Below are 21,255 nucleotides of genomic sequence, written 5' to 3'. Positions count from 1 at the left end.
ACCAGTGTAATGTTCCAACACTGAGGCTATGCTGATCCTCCCAGTCCCTTGGTGATTGAGGATTGAAAAGCTTTACAAGACCCCTAATGCTTTTCCTTCCAAAGGACTAAATTATTAAACTAATCAGAAAAATCTGACCGTATGAAAATCCACAGTTGGACTCCAGTGGCTGTATGTGTGCCACAAGAAAATGGGTTCTGTTACATTTTCGAGCTGTTTTCTCTTTAGCTCTGAATGATTTTGAGTTTTTTGTGTTTCCCAAGGTGTTTTTCCCATAACTCCTTTACTGGATTGATTTTATGGCCCCATTCTAGGGTGGGAGCTTGTTGCATTCTTTGTGTGGTCATATTGTGCTGTTGATCCATGTTTTCCCAGCTGCCCTAACTGAACCTCTCTTGCATGTAGCCTGATTTGAATGCAATTATATCCTTACAGAGTTACTAAGGGGCATATTATCAAAATGTTTTAGTGAAAGAAAAAAAAAAAAAAAAAAAAGTTATCTGATATTTTCTCTTACCGATAATCCTTAAAACTCTTCGTTCACTATTTCGAATGCATTGCCAATGTGTCCAGACTTAGAAATACTGCAGCTCAATGACAATTAAAAACACACTGGTTTTGTGATGGATCAGATTTGATGAGCAAATTTTTTGTCATCCCTGATGTCTTTAAAGAAGTCAGGCTCTTGTCTGCCATATGGTTTATTTTAGGGCAGAAAATAATATTTGCTTGGAATTTAGTTAATGGGTATTGATAAACAAAAAATAACTCTTAAGGGTAAGTTATTGCATCTTGCTCACCAAGAAAGAAAAAACTGTTTTTACACCAACACACATCCAACGCCACTTGAAATGTTATGTGATGGCTTCTGATTTGCTGTCAAATAACTTCTGAAAGTTACTCCAACAATATCACTCTGTGTCATGTTTGGTTCTTTTTCCCTATCCTCATACAGTTACTACGTTACATATTAAGATCTAATTGCCCTTCTTGGTGTGAACAGGCCTTAAGTTACAGGTTTTCTATATGAAAATAGTTCTAGAAATGATTCAGATCATTTATTGAGACACATTTAGACAATATTAAAACCGTATAGTTAACCATCGTTATTATCCTTTGTTTAAATGGGATTTTAGAAAAATAATGTAAGTTACTTACCGTGGTAATGTAACGTTACAAGAATGGTATCCGATATTATCATTATAGGCTACTCACGAATGAACCATGATACAAATGGAATTACCATAGTACATATTTTAGAAAGCATAAATTAATATTTTTTTATTTAACAGTTAGACCTTTTTAATCGATGGACATCTTGGGTGTAAGAAACAAAAAGCATCGGTATGTGAAACTACATTCCTGTGTGTTAATAGCCCTCTCGTGACAGATGCAGTGCTTTTGTGTTCAGTGTTGTTTTCTGCTGTGTCAGGTGCATGTATGTGTTGTTTTTGTTGTCTGTAGAATGACAGTTGGTGCTTACTGGTGGTCTCTGGACACAGAACCTACTAAAGCGTCCTTACGAGCAACCAAGAAAAAAAAAACAATTTGGTAACAATTTAGTTTGAGTCTCTTAGCTTTATGTTAGTTTACTTAATAGTTTTGCGTGTGCAAATGTTTAATATTAAAAACAGTCTTTGCAGTCACAATGAGGTCATAAAGTTCTTAGAACCTCATGATTCCATGGATTGTTTATAACCTGCTTTATATGTAGGCTATATAATTCTGCAATAATCATAATGAATTTGAAATGCAGTGGCCTATCACTGCAGAATACTAATATCTAGCCACATGCTATACTGTAATTACATCATGAATAAAAGACATATAAGCATTATTTGCAATGCAAATTACTTTATATTGTAGTGAACTGTAGATTGATTTTGACACAGTTTTGTGTAGATATTTTGAGAAAAGTAGCTATGTAATGGATAGGAAAGTGGTGAGTGTTAAACTAAACATTTATTTATTTTTCTTATTTTGCTTTATTTTGTATGGTTTATAGAATATTTTTCTATTATGTAGTGTTTCTGTGGCTCAGTGGTAGAGCATTGCATTAGCAGCACAAAAGGTTGTGGGTTTGATTCCCAGGAAACATGTTGCGTAAAAAAAAGAATCAGCCTGAATGCACTTTTTTTTATTTTTTTTATACAAATTAAAGTTGTGCATTTTTGTCCAGTGGAAGTATGTTGAAAACTTGATATTTATACATGATATTAATTTTATTTTATTTTTATAAAAAGTCTTCAACTAGAAGATTCAGAAGATGCCAGATCTGTCATGTAACTTGCATTAATATAATTGTAAATCAAATTATAATTCAGAAGTGAAACGCTTCATTTCTACGTCAAAATGTTACAAATCTTAAAAATGTTTTACAATTTCTACTGTTTCCTCAGGAAGATGTTGGTTCTTCACCCCTGCAGCCCGTTTTTAATTCTAATAAATAATATAAACTTTATTATGAATGGAATTTTATTCATGGAAGAGTTTTTGTGGTTTCATGTGCTTCACAGTAACTTATTCAGTATTGCACCCACACGTGCAGATGCGAGGCGAGTGCTGCTTGGACGGAGCGGATGTGAAAGAACAAGAACAGATGCTTTGTTGTCTCATTCTGCCAATGAAAGATGAAGATGAGGAGGAACAGAAGACCTAATGCTCTTTGTGTGCGGACTTGGGGACTGGGTGGTGGAGAGATGTTGGAATACAAGCCTTAGGGGTTGTGTGTGAGTGTGTGTGTGATGGCTCCCAGTGGGTGAGCAGAGCTCGAGTGCCAAAGAAGAGGAAGGGTCTGACGTAAGCCTGCCAAAAACAGCTGCGAGAGAGACGGAGGAGGGCGTTACATAGTGTGCATGTGAGGGGTTCAAGAGACAGTCAGAGGGAAGACACCCTGTGAGACAGAAGAGGGAAACTTTGGAAGTGGGAGAGAATGTGTGGAAAAGAAGGTGTTACAAATATGATTCCGTGTTGGAACTGGACACTTAGGCATTGAGGAACAAGGAGACGTCCTTGAGGACAGGGAAAACCTAAAACAAGAAGCAACCTGGACTGAAGACTAAGGAAAAGAAGGGCTAAGAAAGTGTAAGAGGAGAAGGAAAGTATTTTCAAGGAGAAATTAAGCAAGTAGAATGGGTTGTGTCTTCAGCAAGCAGCGTTGGGTCAAAGAGAGGAATCCTCAGCCCTTGGACCCCCCGAAAACACGAGACCTCACAGAGGATGCAGAGATTCTCAGCTTAACAGAGGTGCGTGTGTGTGTGAGAGGAGAGAGAGCATGGGGTCATATACAGGTAAGGAGATCTCCAGGCAATGAGTGCAGTGGGTATACTGTTGAATTGAGGGTCAATAGAGAACATATAAAACATATACAACTTGTTATTTTTAATTAATTGGTGACTTTTTAACTAATGATCTGTTTTGCATTATATAATGTAGTAATGTTAATTTACATAAAGGTATCTTAGTAACACTTTACAATAAGGTTACATTCATTAGCATTAAATCATGCATTAGGTATTATGAAAACTAAAAAACAAAAGTAAACCTTTTATAGCATTTGCAAATCCGGTTTTAATGTTAAGTATACTGTTGATTGATAATTTGTGTTAATTCCTAATTCATATGATGTGAATTTTCTTCAGCCTGAAATGTTAAAATGTATGTTGCACTAATGAACATTAATATAGATTAATAAATTATACAAAAAAATTCTTTATTAGTTAATGATACCAAATGCATTAATGCATTAAAGTTATATTTTATTGCATTATATTATGTTATATACTTGCTTTAAGTAGTTTTGTAATGAATGTTTATACTGCTATCACTGCTCAAAATGCAGCTTAATAGATATTAAAGTTATATTTTTGCTGTAAGGAGGATATTTAAAGGATATCCCTGTCAATGAACCCCCCCCCCCCCCCCAACCCACAGAAACACACACTCGCAGTCACACTTTCATGTCCGTCATTTGGCGGCAGGTTGACTCTTTGGGGTCAGACAGCTTTAGTATGTTATGTGCCCTTAGAAAACGCTCCTATAAGATGGAAAATGTACATAAATAGAACATTTCCATTTCACATAACACATTTTAGGCAGTGGCAAACACTTACATGTTATGGTGTGCTGTGCTCTTGAGAGAAAAAATATATATATATTCCATAACCACAGACAAATAACCAGATTAACACAGCCATGGAAGCATACACACAAACACACACGTTTCCTAGGGATCCTGTGGTCAGAAAGACTGGTTAAAAATAGACAGTGGAATTCTGGGACGGTGGAAGCATACCTCGGCCTTCCCACCTGCTCCCGTCTACTCCTGCCCGGAATGTGAGTCTGTATATGAGTGTAAGAGAATTCCTATTAGCAGGGCCAAAACTCTTATTTCAAAATGTCAGCAACCAACAGTAGCAGAGAGAAAACTCTGTCTCTCTCACTCTGTCATATAGCATGTTCATTAGACATTGGGAGAATGCTAGTAACCTTATCAGTTTTGGACTCAGAGGAGAAGTAAGAAGTGAGAAGGCATGAGGAGAAAGCTGTGGCTGTGTGTGTGTTGGATATGTGGAGGGAAATGCTTTATCCATGAGCCAAACTTTGGCTGGAGACAGCGAGACACAGAGAGAGGGTGGAGACCTGAAAAAGTCCTTTATCTGAAACCATGCTTTTTAAAAAATAAAAATAAATAAAAAAACATGAAACGAGATTTTTTTTTTTTTAATCTGGTTGCCACATGCTTCGCAATATGTAAACAAAGTCTATGAAAATAACCTTTGAACTAGATGATGAATGAACTGCGGTATATGTGTTTTTAAAAAACACTCTCTATTATTGTAGAAGAGACATATTTTCCGTTAAATCTTTAGACATATTGTTTGAGGTGGTTTACAACTTAAAAAAGTTACGCACCAGTCTGCTTGTAACATAGCGATTGTTTACTTACCATTTACAGTCTGTAGATGGCAGCATTGTCACGTGATAAACCTAGCAATCTGCTATGAAGGACTACATTACCGTTCACAGATTTTGGGTCCGTAGGTTTTTTTTATGTAACATGTAACTTGGTATTAAGCAGCACAACTGTTTTTAAACATTGAAAGTAATAAGAAGTGTTATTTGAACACCTAATCAGTATATTACAATGATTTCTGAAGGACTGTGTGATAAAATATGCTCAAAAATGATTTTAAATTCTAATAACGTACTGTTTCTGGTGAGCCCTGGTGAGACTCTTCTTTTCACCATTAAAAATCTTATACAAATGTCTTACCAAACATGTTTTTATAATCATTGCTGACATTTTATCAACAAAATGTTATAAATGCTGTTCAGAGAGTGACTTGTTTTATACTGTGTATGTATGTATGTGTGTGTGATGTGACATCTAGAGATAGATCCATATCCAGTTGTTTTATGCAATATCTGGCCATTTTGCCAAAATGACGTGACATACAGCCAAGTATGGTGACCCGTACTCTGAATTTGTGCTCTGCATTTAACCCATCCAAAGTGCATAGTGAACACACACACACTGTGAACACACATCCGGAAGAGTGTGTGTTTTGAAACAGTTCTATCATCACAGCACTATTACCAAAACAAACATGATTTTCATTCATCGCCTTCATATGAGTGATTGATTTATTCTCTTCATATCACCACAACTGGGGGCGTGTGGACATGTGTGCTCACTGCTCTTTAATATCATGTTTGTGGTTGGCAGATGTGTTTGGGTTTAGTTCCTGCCAAATGTACATACATACAGATCCCACAGAATCTGCTGCTGTATAATTTTGAGGTCTTGTGTATGTGTGTGTGTGTGTGTGTGTGTATTTATATATGTAGATGGGGAAGATGGGTTCACACTCCTTTAAAGAGAGGAACTTCAAGAAGAAACACCACTGTGTTGTCTGCAGTCAAGCTTTCGACAGCCATGGCATGTATTGCAGAGGTAAAACATACATTTGTTTTTACTGTGATGACTTTATACTGACTTATATTAGCTGATATTTCCTCTTATTTCTATATTGTATGTGATTTCAGGTTTTACTGTCCATGTGGGATTTTAGTTTCCCACATAGGAAAAACCTGACCGCCACATGCACATAATGTACAATAATATTTATTAATGTAATGTACATTTTTTTCCTTGCAGAGTGTAAAACTGCAGTTCATAAGAAATGCGAAGAAAAGGTAAGATTCTTTCTCTTACAGCTGAAATATAACTCTATCCCTTTTATGAAGTACTGTGGATATGGCTAAACTTTGGCTAAACAGGGATTACTTGATTTTGTTTTAACCAATAAGGAAATGGCAGAAGAATATGCATTCTCGTTGTTAGTGGATGTATGGGTCCTTGTAGCGATGTGTTTATCCAGGTGGCTTTTGGTCTTGTGATGTGTGTCACTCACAAATATAGTACAAATGGGTCTAATTCAGATGAGTTATGAACTCTGGTTGTCTTTGGTATTAATAGAAATTTCAGTCAGTCGCTGCATGCCAACAGTGCATCACACGGATATACAGCAGTGTATCCGCACGCTACACACCTCAGCTGTTCCTCTCTTTCTCTCCTTCTATTTCTTATTATTTTTCCTGTTCACTTTCTTCTCTTTTACATTTTCTTATCAGTAAAAATAAATATTATTATTTAAAAACTAAGGCAACAGTTTCATGTTATGTTTTGAGTTAAGTTAATTTACTCCTTTTTTTAAGTAAATGCCTTGCCTGAAGTGTCAGAACAATGCAGCCATAATTATTCATACCCCAGTGCATGCTCGAAGAAAGATGAATGGTATTAAAAATGAAATTCACTATACTAGTTGGTTTGGCTTAAAACATAGAATATGAAACTGTGACACTTTACAAAAAGGTTAAGGTTGTTATCATGAACTATGAAAATTGCTTCAAAAGTATACAGTATATTAATCTTAGTTAATATTAATTTCAGCATTCACTAATATATTATTAAAATTGATTGTTGCATTTGTTAGTATTCCGTGAACTTGAGCTAGCATGAGAATGTTAACAAAAATAATTAATACAGTAACAAATTAGGTGCGTGTTGTTAGGTAATGCGTTAACTGTCTGTGGGACCTTCATCCAGATCAAGTAATGCATATAATATGAACAAACAATGAAAAAGTGCAATAATCAAGTAAATATTTTGACATTTTAAGCATGATTTACTTAAATACTTCTTACAGTCCATGCCTGGTTTTAGAGCGAGAGAGAGAGAGAGGAAGAGTTGGGTGGGAGCAAGAGAGAGGATCAGAAAGAGAGAGAAAGAGAGTAGAGCACTTGTATGTGTATGCTATAGGAGCTCTAGAAAACTGGACTCATCTGAGAAAGGTACAGACACTTTTCCTTTTTTTAAAGGGGCATCAAAGAGGTAATTCATTTTGCTTTTGAGAAATGTAAAGTATACTTAGATTGTAGAATCAATTTGTGTTTGTAGTGAGATAAACTATTTGGCACAAAGAGAAATCCAGTAAAAGAGAATCAGCAATATATGGAATGAAAGAAGAGAGAAGAGAGTAAGACACACTGACATCTGACAGAGATAAAATCAGAGGGTTGTTAAGGTTTGTAATCTATAAACATTTATCTTTATGTTTGTTTAGTGATTGCGTGTAAGCGTACGATTGTGTCTGCTTCACTTGCAATTACTTGTTACCTGCTAAAACAGGATGCAGTTAATGAACCCCAGTGTGTTTCCCCATCCCTCATAAAGGATTTGTTTTGTCTGCACTGTAATATGATTTTATCATTAGGTTATAGCAACCTGTTAGTTTCAACTTTCAACAGCTGGGTTTTCCAGCAGGTCAATCCAAAGTCAGAGCTCAAATAATTAAAAAAATTACTTCTACAGAACCTAACTGATGAACAAAATTGCTTCTACTTAAATTTAAGGCAGCAATGAAGTGAACATTCGTGACTTACATGGTGAAACAGACTCATGATCGGAGGCACAGGCCAGCTGATCATCTGAAATAGAGTAGTGGAAATAGTTCATAAAGCCAGCAGGCATTTCATCCGTCCTGGATGGAGAGATCAGCTGCTTTTGTTTCTCTTAATACAAGTGTCTCCACCCTCTGTCCACATCAGACTTCCTGTCTGTCAGTCTATCAGAATATCCCCCATTACACTTATACCCACCCTCAAATATGCAAAATGATGGTCTATTTAGGTTTTCTAATGACAGATTCTCTAACGCTTCGGTTTGATTTACAACTCTGGAATATATGGTTTCATCCTCAACTGTACATTTAATTGCATATACTAACAAAATGGTTTTAAAGCCATTTGTGTCAGTCTGTAAGTTAAAATGGTATGTCTAAACTAATTACTGAGAAGGAAGCAAAGTGAACGTGTGCAAATATGTGCACGCACACACACTCATAGGCAGTGTTAAACAGTACCAGATGTCCCCTGGTGTGATAATAACCTAATGAGGACAGAGAGGATGTCTTAAAATGGAGAGTCACCCAGTGGCCCCAAAGTATGTTAGCTGCGTGTGTGTATGTTTAAGAGGCTGGTATGTGTCTCTTATATGCTCTCTGATGTCTAAACCTTCCAAATCATACATCAGAGACTTGGTTACCATGGGTCTAATACACACTTTTCTCTGTCTGTCTTTCGTCCAGGTCTCTGTCCCTTGTGAAGTTATCTCAGATCCAGTGAGTGTTACCCCAAGCTGCTTTTTGACATATATCTTAAAGGTTATACCTAAGATTGCATCTGTGTTACATTTACATGAATGAATTTAGCAGAACTGACACTGAGCCATCTAGCTGAGACTTTATGAATCTTATGAGAACTTATTATACACAAAATTTCCTTCACTGTAAAATTCAGAAGCAACTACATTTAGGATATTTTTGAGTTTATTCAGCTTAGGGATAATTTAATTATTATTAATATTATTATAATGTAATGTTAACTTTTTCTACATTTATTAGTTTAACCTTTAAAATGCTATTCATACGACAAAATATAAATGTAACTTATGTTTGGGGTCTCAGAGACTCCAGGTATAAAACAAAATAAATAAATGCAGTGCATATTCCCATGATTTTCTGATTACTATACACATAGACATCCATTACGGTTTTGCTTTCAATTTCTTATACAGTATATATATTTTTACCATGTATTTTGACTGAGGTTAAATGGACTTTAAGCAAAAAACTATGAAATTATATTAGATAATAGTGATATTTTTGAAAAGTGCATGCCTGCTTCAGTAACCTTCTGTAAAATCTTTCTGCTGGGATATCAGAGGAACATATTAAAACAATTTGTAAGGAAATACAAGGAAAATTTTCAAATGATCATTATTTTTACAAAGCCATAATTGGAGTCAAACATAAAAAGAATTATTATCAGAATAGGAAGGTTAAGGAATTATTAAGTGTGTTTGATGTATTGCAATTTAAAAGAAATGTCTGCACCATGTCTGCCTGCTTTTAATTCACATTCTTTTAACTCCGATCTTTCCTAGCCCCCATTTCAAAACCAGATGACCATTCCTCCCTGGTAAGAGCAAATTTCATGAAGTTTACGGCAACATTTGCTCACTCAAAAAGTAACAATCTGTCATCACTCACATTCGTGTTGTATGAGAATCATCATTCTTTTTTAAGGTGCACTGCTTCTTTTGTTTGTATTTGAGTGTGACTTTCTTGTGTTTTTTGTGTGTTTCACAGGAGAGACAAAATGGAGAGTGTTATGGAGAAATTGATGGGCAGTCATTATGACTTCGACCTGACCTACATAACTGAGCGTATCATCTCTGTCCTCTATCTGTCTGACCTGGAAGAACAGCGTTACAGCTCTAACCTTAAGGAAGTGGTGGCCATGCTGAAATCTAAACATCAAGACAAGTTCTTGGTGAGTTGTATTTCTGTGTCATAATTGTTGAGTTTTAAAGCCACGTGAATTATCACTCTTATGTCTCTTTTACTTTTTAGCTTATAAATCTGTCAGAGAAACGCCATGACATCTGCAAGCTAAATCCAAAGGTATCTTCTTGCTGTTTTATTAAAAGTGGCTTTGTATGTATTATTCCATTAACAAAATTTGCATATATCTTCATTTAAGAGTCAGTCTATGGCTGGCTTGTTTTTGATGTATGCCTTTGTTTCTGTATTTCAGGTTGAGGAGTTTGGATGGCCTGATCTACATGCCCCGTCCCTTGATAAAATATGTGCTGTGTGCAAAACCATGGAGAACTGGCTTAACTCTGACTCCCAGAATGTGGTTGTACTGCACTGCAAGGTTGAGATCAGAAGTTATTTGAATTTAATAGATAAGAGCTAAAAGTGTCTAAATGTCATCATTTTTATTAAAGGAATAGATCATCCAAAAATGAGATTCTGTCACCATTTACTTACTCGAAAGTCATTCCAAACTCAAATGACTGCCTTTCTAATGGAAAAGTTTCGACTAATGTACTCTCTTTTCCATGCAGTTACAATGAATTGGCACTGAAACTACAGAAAGCACTATAAAAGTATCATAAAAGAAGTCCATAGAACTCTCAATCCTTCCTTCTATTGGGCTGTTAAACTCTGTGACCAGATAACAGTCAGCAAGTTGAACTTAACCAAGTCAGTCTGGTCAAACATAGATTTGCAAATGATGACAGAATTTACATTTTATACAATTTTTGTGTCTTAGAAAGCATGACCCAATATTAGTATTAGTTGTAATAGTTGTATATTTTTTCTTCTTCTTTATCTGTTTTCCTTTTTCTGTACCTGCCAATTTCTCAGGGCAACAAAGGAAAAACAGGGGTGATTGTGGCAGCTTACTTGCATTATAGCAAGATATCAGCTGGGTATTTACACACACACACACACACACACACATAGTTAAACACATTATGCAGTTAATCAATGGGTAGGCCAACACCATATATATATATATTTTTTTAAGAAATTAAGTTTTATTGAGCAAGGGCTCATAAAATTTTACATTTTTGTTTTAAATAAGTGCTGTTTGAACTTTTCTATCAAAGAAATAAATTACATTTAAAATAAATTAATTAGAAAGATGTTATTTTTATTTGTAATATTATTGGATAATATTCCTTGGTAAACGTACGAGACTTCTTTCAAAACCATTAAAACTCTTATGCAGTGCCTTTGGGAGCACTTTGTTGTAATTACACTTGACTTTTTCTGTATGTATGTGTGCAGGGCAGATCAGGCTCTCTCGACAGTTGCTATGAGCAAATTTTGTGAGGATAAAATCTCTTCCTCTCTCCAGCCATCTCAGAACAGGTATGACCAACCTTTATTTCTGTTTGTTCCAGAATAACTTGTTCTAGTTTGGTCATGATATTCTCTCTGTCATTGCAGATATATATATTATTTTGCCGGTCTTCTCTCGGGTGCAATAAAAATGAACAGCTCCCCTCTGTTCCTGCATAAAATTCATATTCCAGCTTTGCTCAACTACCAGTCAGCAGGAGGTACACAACCTGTTCAATCATAATCAGGCCTTATTTTGTATTTTCTGAATTGATTTTGAGGAAAACACAACATTAATATGTATGAATATTTTAAATTAGCATGTGTTCAAGTGATAGTTGAAGTAAAAATTTACTCACCTGTATGACTTTCTTCAGTCATACAGGTCTGGGACGACATGAGAGTGAGTAAATTATTTTTGGGTAAACTATCCCTTTAATTTTGTTTCCCCATATTATTAATTGCATTTTGCAGGTTACTCTCCCTTTTTGAAGATCTATCAGTCATTGCAGCTGGTCTATTCTTCAGGCAAATAGTAAGTGGGTCTGTTTTGCCAGTGTCATGTTGTTTATCAGTTATGTTGTTCAGCACTGTGGCATGGTGGTCAATGCGTGCAGTCTGAAATATTGACCTCTGGAGCTCAGCCCTGCAAAAATAAACATCTTGTTGGTTTAAGCTGCTCTAAGCTGGCTTAAGATGATCTTACATTCTGGCTAAAATGGTGTAGTTAGTCTCTCAGCCATGCCATGCTGGTTTAACTGGTCAACAACAAGCTGGTCTCTCAGAATAACCAACTCTGGCTCCTAGTGGGTCCAAATCACACTTCTCCTCTCTTCTTTTTATCATATCATGTCCTCTCTTGACTGTTCTTACTTGTGTGTGTGTGTGTGTTACAGTGATATTCAGAGCCCTAACAGTAAGATTCTGTGTGTGAATATTGAACCAGCTCTACTGCTGAAGGGAGACATCCTGGTAAGTACCCTCAAACATTTCACAAGAATACATTCTTCTTATATAAGATTTTCTTATCACCTGCTTGCTGGCCACTGCTTTGGAGGGAGAAATATTTTTAAATGCATATTAAAAACATCACCACATTATTAAATGACAATATTTAAAGTGATAGTTCACCCAAAAATTTTAATTCTATCATAATTCTCTCACACTCATGTCATTCCAAACCCATAAGACAAATTTTTAATGAGGTCTGAGTTGATTATGTCCCTACACTAGAAGTCCAGGTAGCTGCTCACTTTCTATGATGAACAGATTTAATTTAGGCTTTAATTCACATATAAACAAACATGCATAGAGCAAATCATATATGGTAAACACAGAACCTCAATGTGCTTAAGTGTTCATCACACGCAAGGACTAACTTCATTGGTTCTCTTGCATGATGCACACACGTTTCAGCTTTGCGTTTACCATATGTGATGTCCTCTATGTATGCATGTCAGTCACTGTTTAGATGTAAATAAAAGCCCAAATTAAACCTGTTTATGTCTCTTCACAAGAATATCATAAACACTTGGTGGGCCAGTACACCCTCTCATCCCCATAGCAATATTTTACACTCAGAAGGCCTTAGAAACCACATATCAATGTCCTAACAACCACCTTTAACACCCAAGCAATGTGTAGGTGAGTTGAGAGAAGCACCATATTTTCACTACAAAACGACCATGCTTTTTCTCAGTAAAACTGCTTCTTATTGTGTGTCCTTAGGTGAAGTGCTATCACCGTCTCTCAGATGTGTGTAAGAGAGAGTGTGTGTTCAGAGTCCAGTTTCACACCTGTAGTGTTCATGGGTCTCAGCTTGCTTTTGGCAAAGGAGAACTTGACCATGCTTGCACAGGTAAACACACAGGCGCTGTTTGTATGACTGTACCCTCCATTGCCTCGACTGCTCAGAAGCAGAGGAATAAAATGTGTTTTCTGTATAATGATTATTCTGATTCGCCTTTGTGTGTAGATGACCGTTTCCCTGCAGATGCTACAGTGGAGTTGCTGTTTTCTTCTGGCCCGCAAAGAAGAGGTACACATCTATCAACTGCACTTGTTCTCCATCCCTTCCTCCATTAACTCTTATTGCTATATGTGTGTTTTATGTATTTTTAGGTGGAGAGGTACAGGGAAATGACCCGGGTATATCTGTGGATTACGGCACTGCAGATCCTATTGTGCGTTGGGACTCATATGAAAACTTTAACCTTCACCATGAGGATAGTGTTGAGGGTATGTGCACTCAGTCTAGCCCAAACCTGTAGCAAGTCAAGCTACAAAAACTTGAATTGCAATCAAACTAACCGAAAAAATTGTTGACCGAAGTACAAGATAAGATAAGATGTCCGTGTATATTCCATGTCCATGTGACTGCAAATAATATGGTTTTTGTCTATGTATTCCCTGTGATTGGTAGATATCTGTCACACACGTGGGCCTTTGGACGGTAGTCTGTATGCTCAAGTGAAGAAGCGTCGAGCACCAGGCTCCAGTCCCAGCGGATGCGCGACTTCCATCCAAACCTCCACACATTCACCCAGTCATTCCTCCTCTACTCCTCCCATTCATGTCTCCATCCAGCCTCTCTCGCTCAGCAAAGACACAATTTGCTCCTCAGCACCACCCAAATCCCTCTCTCCACCCTTAAGAGAAAAAAGAGAGAAGGATGAAGACAGGGAAAGACACAGAGAAACCGCAATTCTTGACGATGGCGACTGCTCCCCCGTGAGACCGGATCGGCCCGTTCAGTCTTGTTATGCTCGCCCGTATTCCCATACTCATTCATTCTGTGATCCAGACCTGACCAGCCTGCATGCACTTGCACAAACACCCCATCCCAAACACCACACCCTTCCCTGCAGCCGCACTGCCCCACTTTCAGTCCGAGACTTGTGTGTATCCCAGCCTGATATTTTATGGGAGAGAGGGCGATGTCTGCACCATCCCTGCCCAGAAACAATCAGGCACATGTACTCATATCCCACTCAAGAAACCCACCTTTATTCGCCACTTTCCCACTCACAGTCCTCCCGTTCCCAGACACTTCCTGTACAGACACGTGCATTCTACTCTGGGGAAGCATGTCCTGTGGTTCATTACTCCGCCCTCCCTCAAGGCCACGCCCACATCCCGCCTACCCTAACCCCTAATCAGTCACTGGTCTCCAGTCCATACCGAGAATTACGTTACAGCACGACTCAACCAACATCATGCTCCTGCAGGGACTGTTCTCGCTTACGAGAGGACGTTGCCCTCCATTCTTTACGATGTAGAGAATTAGAAGCTATTCCTTGGTCTAGAGAGGCAGAGTTTGGGATTAGGAGGGAGGGACCTATGCACTGGAGGGATGGAAGGGCGGAGTCTCATTGGGAGGGAGTTCAAGAGGCGGAATACTGGCGACGCAAACTAGCAATGTCACCAGTATCTTCATCATACGGACATTGCCACACTGTCCCAAAACAAGACCAACCTGTATATGTTTCAGATGCTCAACCTGAACATATTACACCACTCAGTCCATATCCCAGCCCCCAAAGCAGTGGCTACCACAGCCCTCATCCACCCTGTCCTTGCTCTCCACAACCACTCAGAGAGAGTCCTGGATACGCCTCCATCAGTCATTCCCCAAACTCCTCCCCCATTGCGATCACTCCATCTCCTAAACGAGCCAATCACAACAATGCTTCAGCTGAAGAGAGTCAGCATGGCATTAACGGTAATCACATTGACACAGTTTGTAGACAAATTATAACAACCAATGCATTCCTAAAACAACTTTTTTTTTAATTAAATGTATGTAACAGAAATATTTGTGCTATAATGCCAGACCACAAAAAAACAAAACAGAAACTTCTGTTCATCACCCTTAAGTCATCTAAACTGTATTTTTATTATTATTATTTTGTGGAGCACAAAAAAGGTACACAAAATTTGTTGGTGATTGATACGGTCAGCCTCTAAAAGGGGCAGAAATGTACCATAAATTAAACACAAATAGTCTGTATAACTAAATGATGTAAATAATGACAGAATTGCCATTTTCGGGTGAACTATCCCTTTAACTTTCAGTTTCTTCTACTTCCCTAATCTAATCTATTGTACATTCTATTTTGTGTTTTTTGTAGATGGACGTATTAAGGTTTTAGATGCTAATAAAAGTCACAACGAGGCCCTTTCTCCTCACAGGTAATTGTTTCTTCACGTACATTAATCTTGCAGCCACAGTTTATTTTGTATATTGGATTTAATGGACTATCAGTCTAAGTTCCACTGTGTATTCTAACAGGAGATCAGTGGAGGTGGGAGAACTAATGAAAAGCAAAGCTCTGGAAGATGAAACTTTCCCTGGGTCTCTGATCCCTGTTGTCTCGGCTGTCAGTGGAGCAGAGGAAAATATGAAGAAAACACCCATCACAGAATCTACATCTAACACCACCCTCATTATTAACCCACCGTCATCCAAGGTTGTGGACTCAGTGCAGGTACAAACCCACAACCCCAGACTTCTCAACACCAGCATCCCAGAATCAGAACAGGATAAAGCGGAGCGCCCCAGCTCTTGCTACACCTCAACTTCAACCTCAACAAGTCCTCAACCACCTCTTTGTTCTTCAGAGAGAAGCTCTGCCTCTGAATTCCCTTCATTTAACATAAATGCTGAAAGGCAAAGCATGACAACCTTAACTGACTGTAATGAGGAAAGCAGCAACAGTGACCTGACAGCATCGTCCCCTGACCCTGACGGCTACATCACACCCACATTTCCTATAGCATCATACAGCTACCCTCTTCTGACGGTGCCTCATTTACCGTACACAGGCTACACTGAGATCACCATCCCAGCTTCCCTACCCCAACCTCCTCTCCCTGAAAAACAACGCTCATCCCCCCTTCACAATGTGTCTGATTGTACTGGCACTTCCTCAATAAAATCAGCTGGAAAGCCTTCTGCTTCCTCTGCCCAGTTCCATGTGTCCTTCTCCACTAATACGAATGAATTGCCTCCTGCATCTAAATGCAAAGTAACCCCCTCTAGTGGCGTGGAGGAGCCAGAGAACCGCCTCAGCTCTAAGTTTGTCCAAGATAGCTCCAAGTACTGGTACAAACCTGGCATCTCCAGAGACCAGGGTGAGAACATCTGCATTTTAGTGGGGCTTACATCAGTGTTATTTCAATGTATGCATTTGGGCCTATACATAGTCTCTGCCATTCAGACCCATGACACTGACTTAGGCATTGTACTCTTCTGTGCTACGGTTTTACCATATTATAAGTAGTGCACAATATGTCTGTACAATTGGACATTTCATTGATTTATTGGTATAGGTAAATGATATTAGATATGTATTTGCATATGCTAGTTTTCCCTCTTCTTAAGTTAATTTTTAAGAACACTGATCATTTATAAACACTGTTAAAACTTTGAGTCAATTTGTTTAGCAGTACAATAAGTGTTGTTTTAAAGCAGCTTTATAAAAAATCATGATGTAAATGTTTATAATATCTTATTATTTAGCAGCATTTAATAGATCATAGCTGGGTGATAATATAGTTTCAATTATGCACTGATATAAACATTCAAGATGAGACAGTATATAACACTTTACGCGAGTATAATGTGTATGTACATGTAAAGTTAGTTTTAGTAAAGAGTTACAGTAGTTTTTATGTGGTGATAAATTTGAGCAAATTTCAAAATGTATATCCATTTTTCATACTGTACATTTATAACGTTGTAATGCCAAATTCACTTGTGATATTTAAAACAATTATTTCAGCAAATAAGGAGTTTACTCAGGCAGATGTGGTTATTAATAGTTAGTTAATACTGAGAATTGGTCCCCAAACTAAAGAGTGACCCAAGTTTAACATCAGCTTTTTATTGGTTATTTAACCGAATGGGAATAATTATCGATTTTATTGTATTGGTCAAAATTTAAGCCAATAAGAGAAATTAATAATGATAATTTGAATGAATAAATAAAATCTAAATATACATAAATACATTGAAATATAAATAAAATATATAATGAGTAATCAATTCTCAAATTAAAACTAATGCTGATTTATTTATTTTTTTAATCAATCATCAGACTAATGATATTCATCTGGTGGATGACTTATAAGAACACCCTAGCAGCCTCATAGCAACACAATAAAAACAAAACTCAATACCTTGCCATCATCATATCATCACGTCTCTTAAATCTAGTTTGTAGTAAATCAGTTTTTAGCAGGTGATGTACATTTCACAAATATTCCTGCCACTCTTTTAACAGAAGTATCTCTTTCTCTATCTAGCCATTGCAGTATTAAAAGATAAGGAGCCTGGCTGCTTCCTCATTAGGGATAGTAATTCATTCCAAGGCGCATATGGATTGGCCCTGAAAGTCAGCACACCTCCAGCCCACGCTAGTAACCATGGAGAGACGGGCAACCCGCAGGAGCAGCTTGTTAGGCACTTCCTGATTGAGAGCGGTCCTAAAGGAGTGAAGATCAAAGGCTGTCAAAATGAAACATATTTTGGTGAGACAAAAAAAGATTGTGCCCTGTTTATGAATGATTTTCTAATGCTCTGTGTTGAAAACAGCACCCCCTATCGATTTAATTCTGATGTTTCTTTTCATCCAGGCTCCCTCTCTGCTCTGGTCTATCAACACTCCATTACTCCTGTGTCTCTTCCTTGTGTTCTACGTATCCCAGATAGAGGTCATACAACAATCAATGATTACTATTTATTTTTTCACAATAAGTATGCAACAATTGCCTGATTTGTGTGTGTTTGTATCTCAGATTTTGTAGGAGAATTGCAAGAGTTGCAAAGTGGAACTAATACCAGCACAGCTGCAGACCTATTAAAACAGGGGGCAGGTCAGTTTGATTTATTTTATTTTATTTGAATTAATTTTTTGAAGGGTGGATGGTGGGGAAAACAATAAGTATGTGTTAAGTGTTAATGTGTTAAGATGGATATTAGAGTTATATACACTACCGTTCAAAAGTTTTGGGTTAATGTGGAATGTTTTAATGCTTTTGAAAGGGGTCTCTTGTTCACCATTGCTGTATTTATTTGACCAAAATACAGTACAAAAAAGTACTGCTGGGAAATATTGTTACAATTTAAAATAACTGTTTTGCTTCTTAATTAAGAATCTTAACTGTTACATGATCATTCAGAAATCATAATAATAAACTGATTTGACGCACAACAGATATTATTTTAATTACTACAGTTGAAACAGTTTACAGAAGTTCAGAAGAACAGCATGTAATTGAAATGTTATAAAAATGTCAACGTCTTTACTGTCTCTTTTGATCAATTTAATGCATTATTGCTAAAAAAAAATTTTTTTTAATGATAAATCTCATAGTGTGTTATATTCAGTATTCCTTATTAAAAGTAATGAATTTCCTCTCTGTTATTCTCTCTCTCCTTGTCAGCTTGTAATGTTCTCTACCTAAACTCAGTGGAAACGGAGTCTTTAACTGGCCCGCAAGCCGTCTCCAAAGCAACCAAGTGCACTTTGACCCAGGACCCTCGTCCTTCACCAACAGTCGTCCACTTCAAAGTGTCCACACAGGGCATCACCCTCACTGATAACCAGCGCAGGTACAAACACACATGTCCAACAACACCTACGTTTTGCTTGCCAATTGTAACAGTTTATATTGTAACAAAGCTTTATTAATATCATTCCCCAAGCATATTTTTAGCCCGATCCTTCAAATATGTAGTAAACTACAAGCCTGTATGGCTCATATCCAAAACATTAATCGGAGACACTGAAAAGTAAAAACAGACCTCACTCTTCATCACTTTCTTTTTTTTTTCTTTATATAGACTGTTTTTCAGGCGACATTACCCTATTCATAGTGTGACTTTCAGCAGTGTGGATCCACTGGATCAAAGGTAAGATTTAAGATGGAATCATTAGGAAATACAAGTCCAATCTACAACATACTGTATCTCTAATTTATGGCCAAGACAAACGTGTATTACTTTGAACGTAGTCTAGAGGAAGTGGTTTGCTTCTTATGCTAATCTAAGGCTGTCTGTGTACTATTATTATATTTATTTATTTCTTTTTGCACAAGGGCTCTCCTACCCTCTTTTATGCTTCTTTCTCACTTGCTCTGCTTTTACATGTTGCTCAGCCTCTGTGTACGTGTGTGTGTGTGTGTGTACGTGTGTGTGTGTGTGCCAGGTGGATTGATGCTGATAACACTTCCTGCAAGTAAGTGCTTCTACTCATGCAGCTCTATATTCTCTTTCAGTGTAGCATTTCTTGTGCTTTCAGGAGGTTTATTTCCAAATGTGTAAATGTAGGAGTGAGACAAGTGTTTATCTTTTTATTCCACTCAGAATAAGCCAGTGATATGAAACACATAAAGAAAATGGTTGTTAAATGAACAATCTGCCATGATCTCTGATATCTAGTTGTTGTCTATAGGATGTTTGGATTTGTTGCACGGCGCAGCGGTGGTTTGGGAAACGTGTGTCACCTGTTTGCAGAGCTGGACCCAGAGCAGCCAGCCTCGGCCATTGTGAACTTCATCAATAAAGTCATGCTGGGACCTCAACAGCTGCGAAAATGAACACTGTTTAGGAGACCAAACAGAGCGTACAAGATAGTATTGCAGTGGATAATTGTCAGTGTTATGTTTAGCCTATATACAGAATGAGAGAAGTATTCCTCGTTGGGATACACAAAACTGACTTTTTACGACAACTCATTATGCAGGCTTCCTCTTTTTTTCTGTCATGTTCACATTTAGTGTAAATCCGTGATATTTGGTTGTGTTGAAACAGAGAGCATTATGAAGTGATTTCAAACGAAATGCCTTTTATTAAAGAAAAATAAAATATATGAGAAAAACAACTGGATTTTCCTGGAAGAGTATATCTAATGGGTAAATAAATGAGAAAGTACGTTTTCGACGCTCAAACCTATTTTTGGTTAAGAAAATGGGCCTTTAATTATACCACTCAGGATGCCAAAGCTGTATGGCTGTTATTGTGTTGTTCTCTTTTTCTTTTCATTTATTTTATGTTTGTGTGTTTTTAAGCTAAATGTTTGTGTGCTAGAGACTCCTTTTTATTAAATAATAATAAAAAATGATTTCCAGTTATGTTATTTAATAAAGGTTTGCAGTTATAATCTGCTCAGAGATCTGTTTCTCTTGAAGTTATTGTAAACTATTATTGTAATACACTGATCACGCACCAAAACACTGTGATTACTTGAATTCAACTGTAAAATCTAAAGTCTGTTTAGGTTCTAAATGTGTTAATCATGTCATGCTTTACTCTCTTTGTGTTAAATACTGAAGAAAAGCACTAGTCTTTGCTTGTTGCCAGTTAAGCATAGTTTGCTTAGGTGTGGCCTACAATCCTAAACTTGACCTTTAATTATGAGCCATTTAATTATGCTTGATACAATTTATCTCCTAGTTACCAGCAGATTGTAATCAAAATATACCTTTCATGTGCTCTGCACAATGTAGATTTTATTATATTTATATTTCATTGTGCAATTATTGTGATATATGCGTGTAACATGTTAGCAGAAGAATAAAGTCACAAAAGTTTGGCAATTTGCCTACATCCACTATCTAGAATTAGAGTTTAAAAACAACTTCTATGTTTTTTACAATTTATCACTGTTAAATAGATTACATGGATTAAGTTATTTCATCACATACATATTGTGATTTCCATGTTTACAAACAAAGTATGGCCATCACCATTACAAGAAGGCATCAACCACAGAATTGTGGAGGGGTTATTTTCACAGTGCTGATATGTGTAGGCTACAGTTTCTTTTACTGTCACACATTTTGATTTCTCCATAACCAGTTATCGAATATAAAAATCAGCCCACACTTTCTCATCAATAACTGTAATATGAGCACACTGGCTTCCTGAAGACACTAATTGTTTGTTTTCCCAGTTGAAAAACAAACAAACAAATAAACAAACAAAAAACAA

General features: G+C 37.0%; 1 protein-coding gene across 2 annotated transcripts; it reads left to right on the top strand.

Annotated features, from left to right (window-relative positions):
• The first annotated feature begins 2,109 nt into the window (after positions 1-2,109).
• On the top strand, positions 2,110-20,378 carry tns2b (tensin 2b). Of its 2 annotated transcripts, XM_026259697.1 has the most exons (26): positions 2,110-3,245; positions 5,851-5,956; positions 6,161-6,198; positions 8,652-8,684; positions 9,509-9,543; positions 9,714-9,897; positions 9,978-10,028; positions 10,162-10,284; positions 10,782-10,846; positions 11,208-11,291; positions 11,370-11,482; positions 11,736-11,796; positions 12,158-12,233; positions 12,990-13,119; positions 13,237-13,299; positions 13,383-13,499; positions 13,684-14,982; positions 15,392-15,452; positions 15,553-16,394; positions 17,568-17,792; positions 17,898-17,975; positions 18,060-18,137; positions 18,708-18,876; positions 19,108-19,176; positions 19,472-19,501; positions 19,718-20,378. In XM_026259697.1, the coding sequence occupies exons 1-26, from the start codon at positions 3,132-3,134 to the stop codon at positions 19,860-19,862; spliced, it is 4,389 nt and encodes a 1,462-aa protein (XP_026115482.1). In that variant the 5' UTR covers positions 2,110-3,131; the 3' UTR covers positions 19,863-20,378. The 2 variants fall into 2 exon arrangements, with proteins under 2 accessions (XP_026115482.1, XP_026115488.1); XM_026259703.1 differs by lacking the exon at positions 19,472-19,501.
• The last annotated feature ends 877 nt before the right edge of the window (positions 20,379-21,255 follow it).

Source organism: Carassius auratus, chromosome 6, assembly GCF_003368295.1.
Source record: "Carassius auratus strain Wakin chromosome 6, ASM336829v1, whole genome shotgun sequence".
Taxonomy (NCBI): domain Eukaryota; kingdom Metazoa; phylum Chordata; class Actinopteri; order Cypriniformes; family Cyprinidae; genus Carassius; species Carassius auratus.
This window is presented reverse-complemented; position numbering and strand designations above follow the sequence as displayed.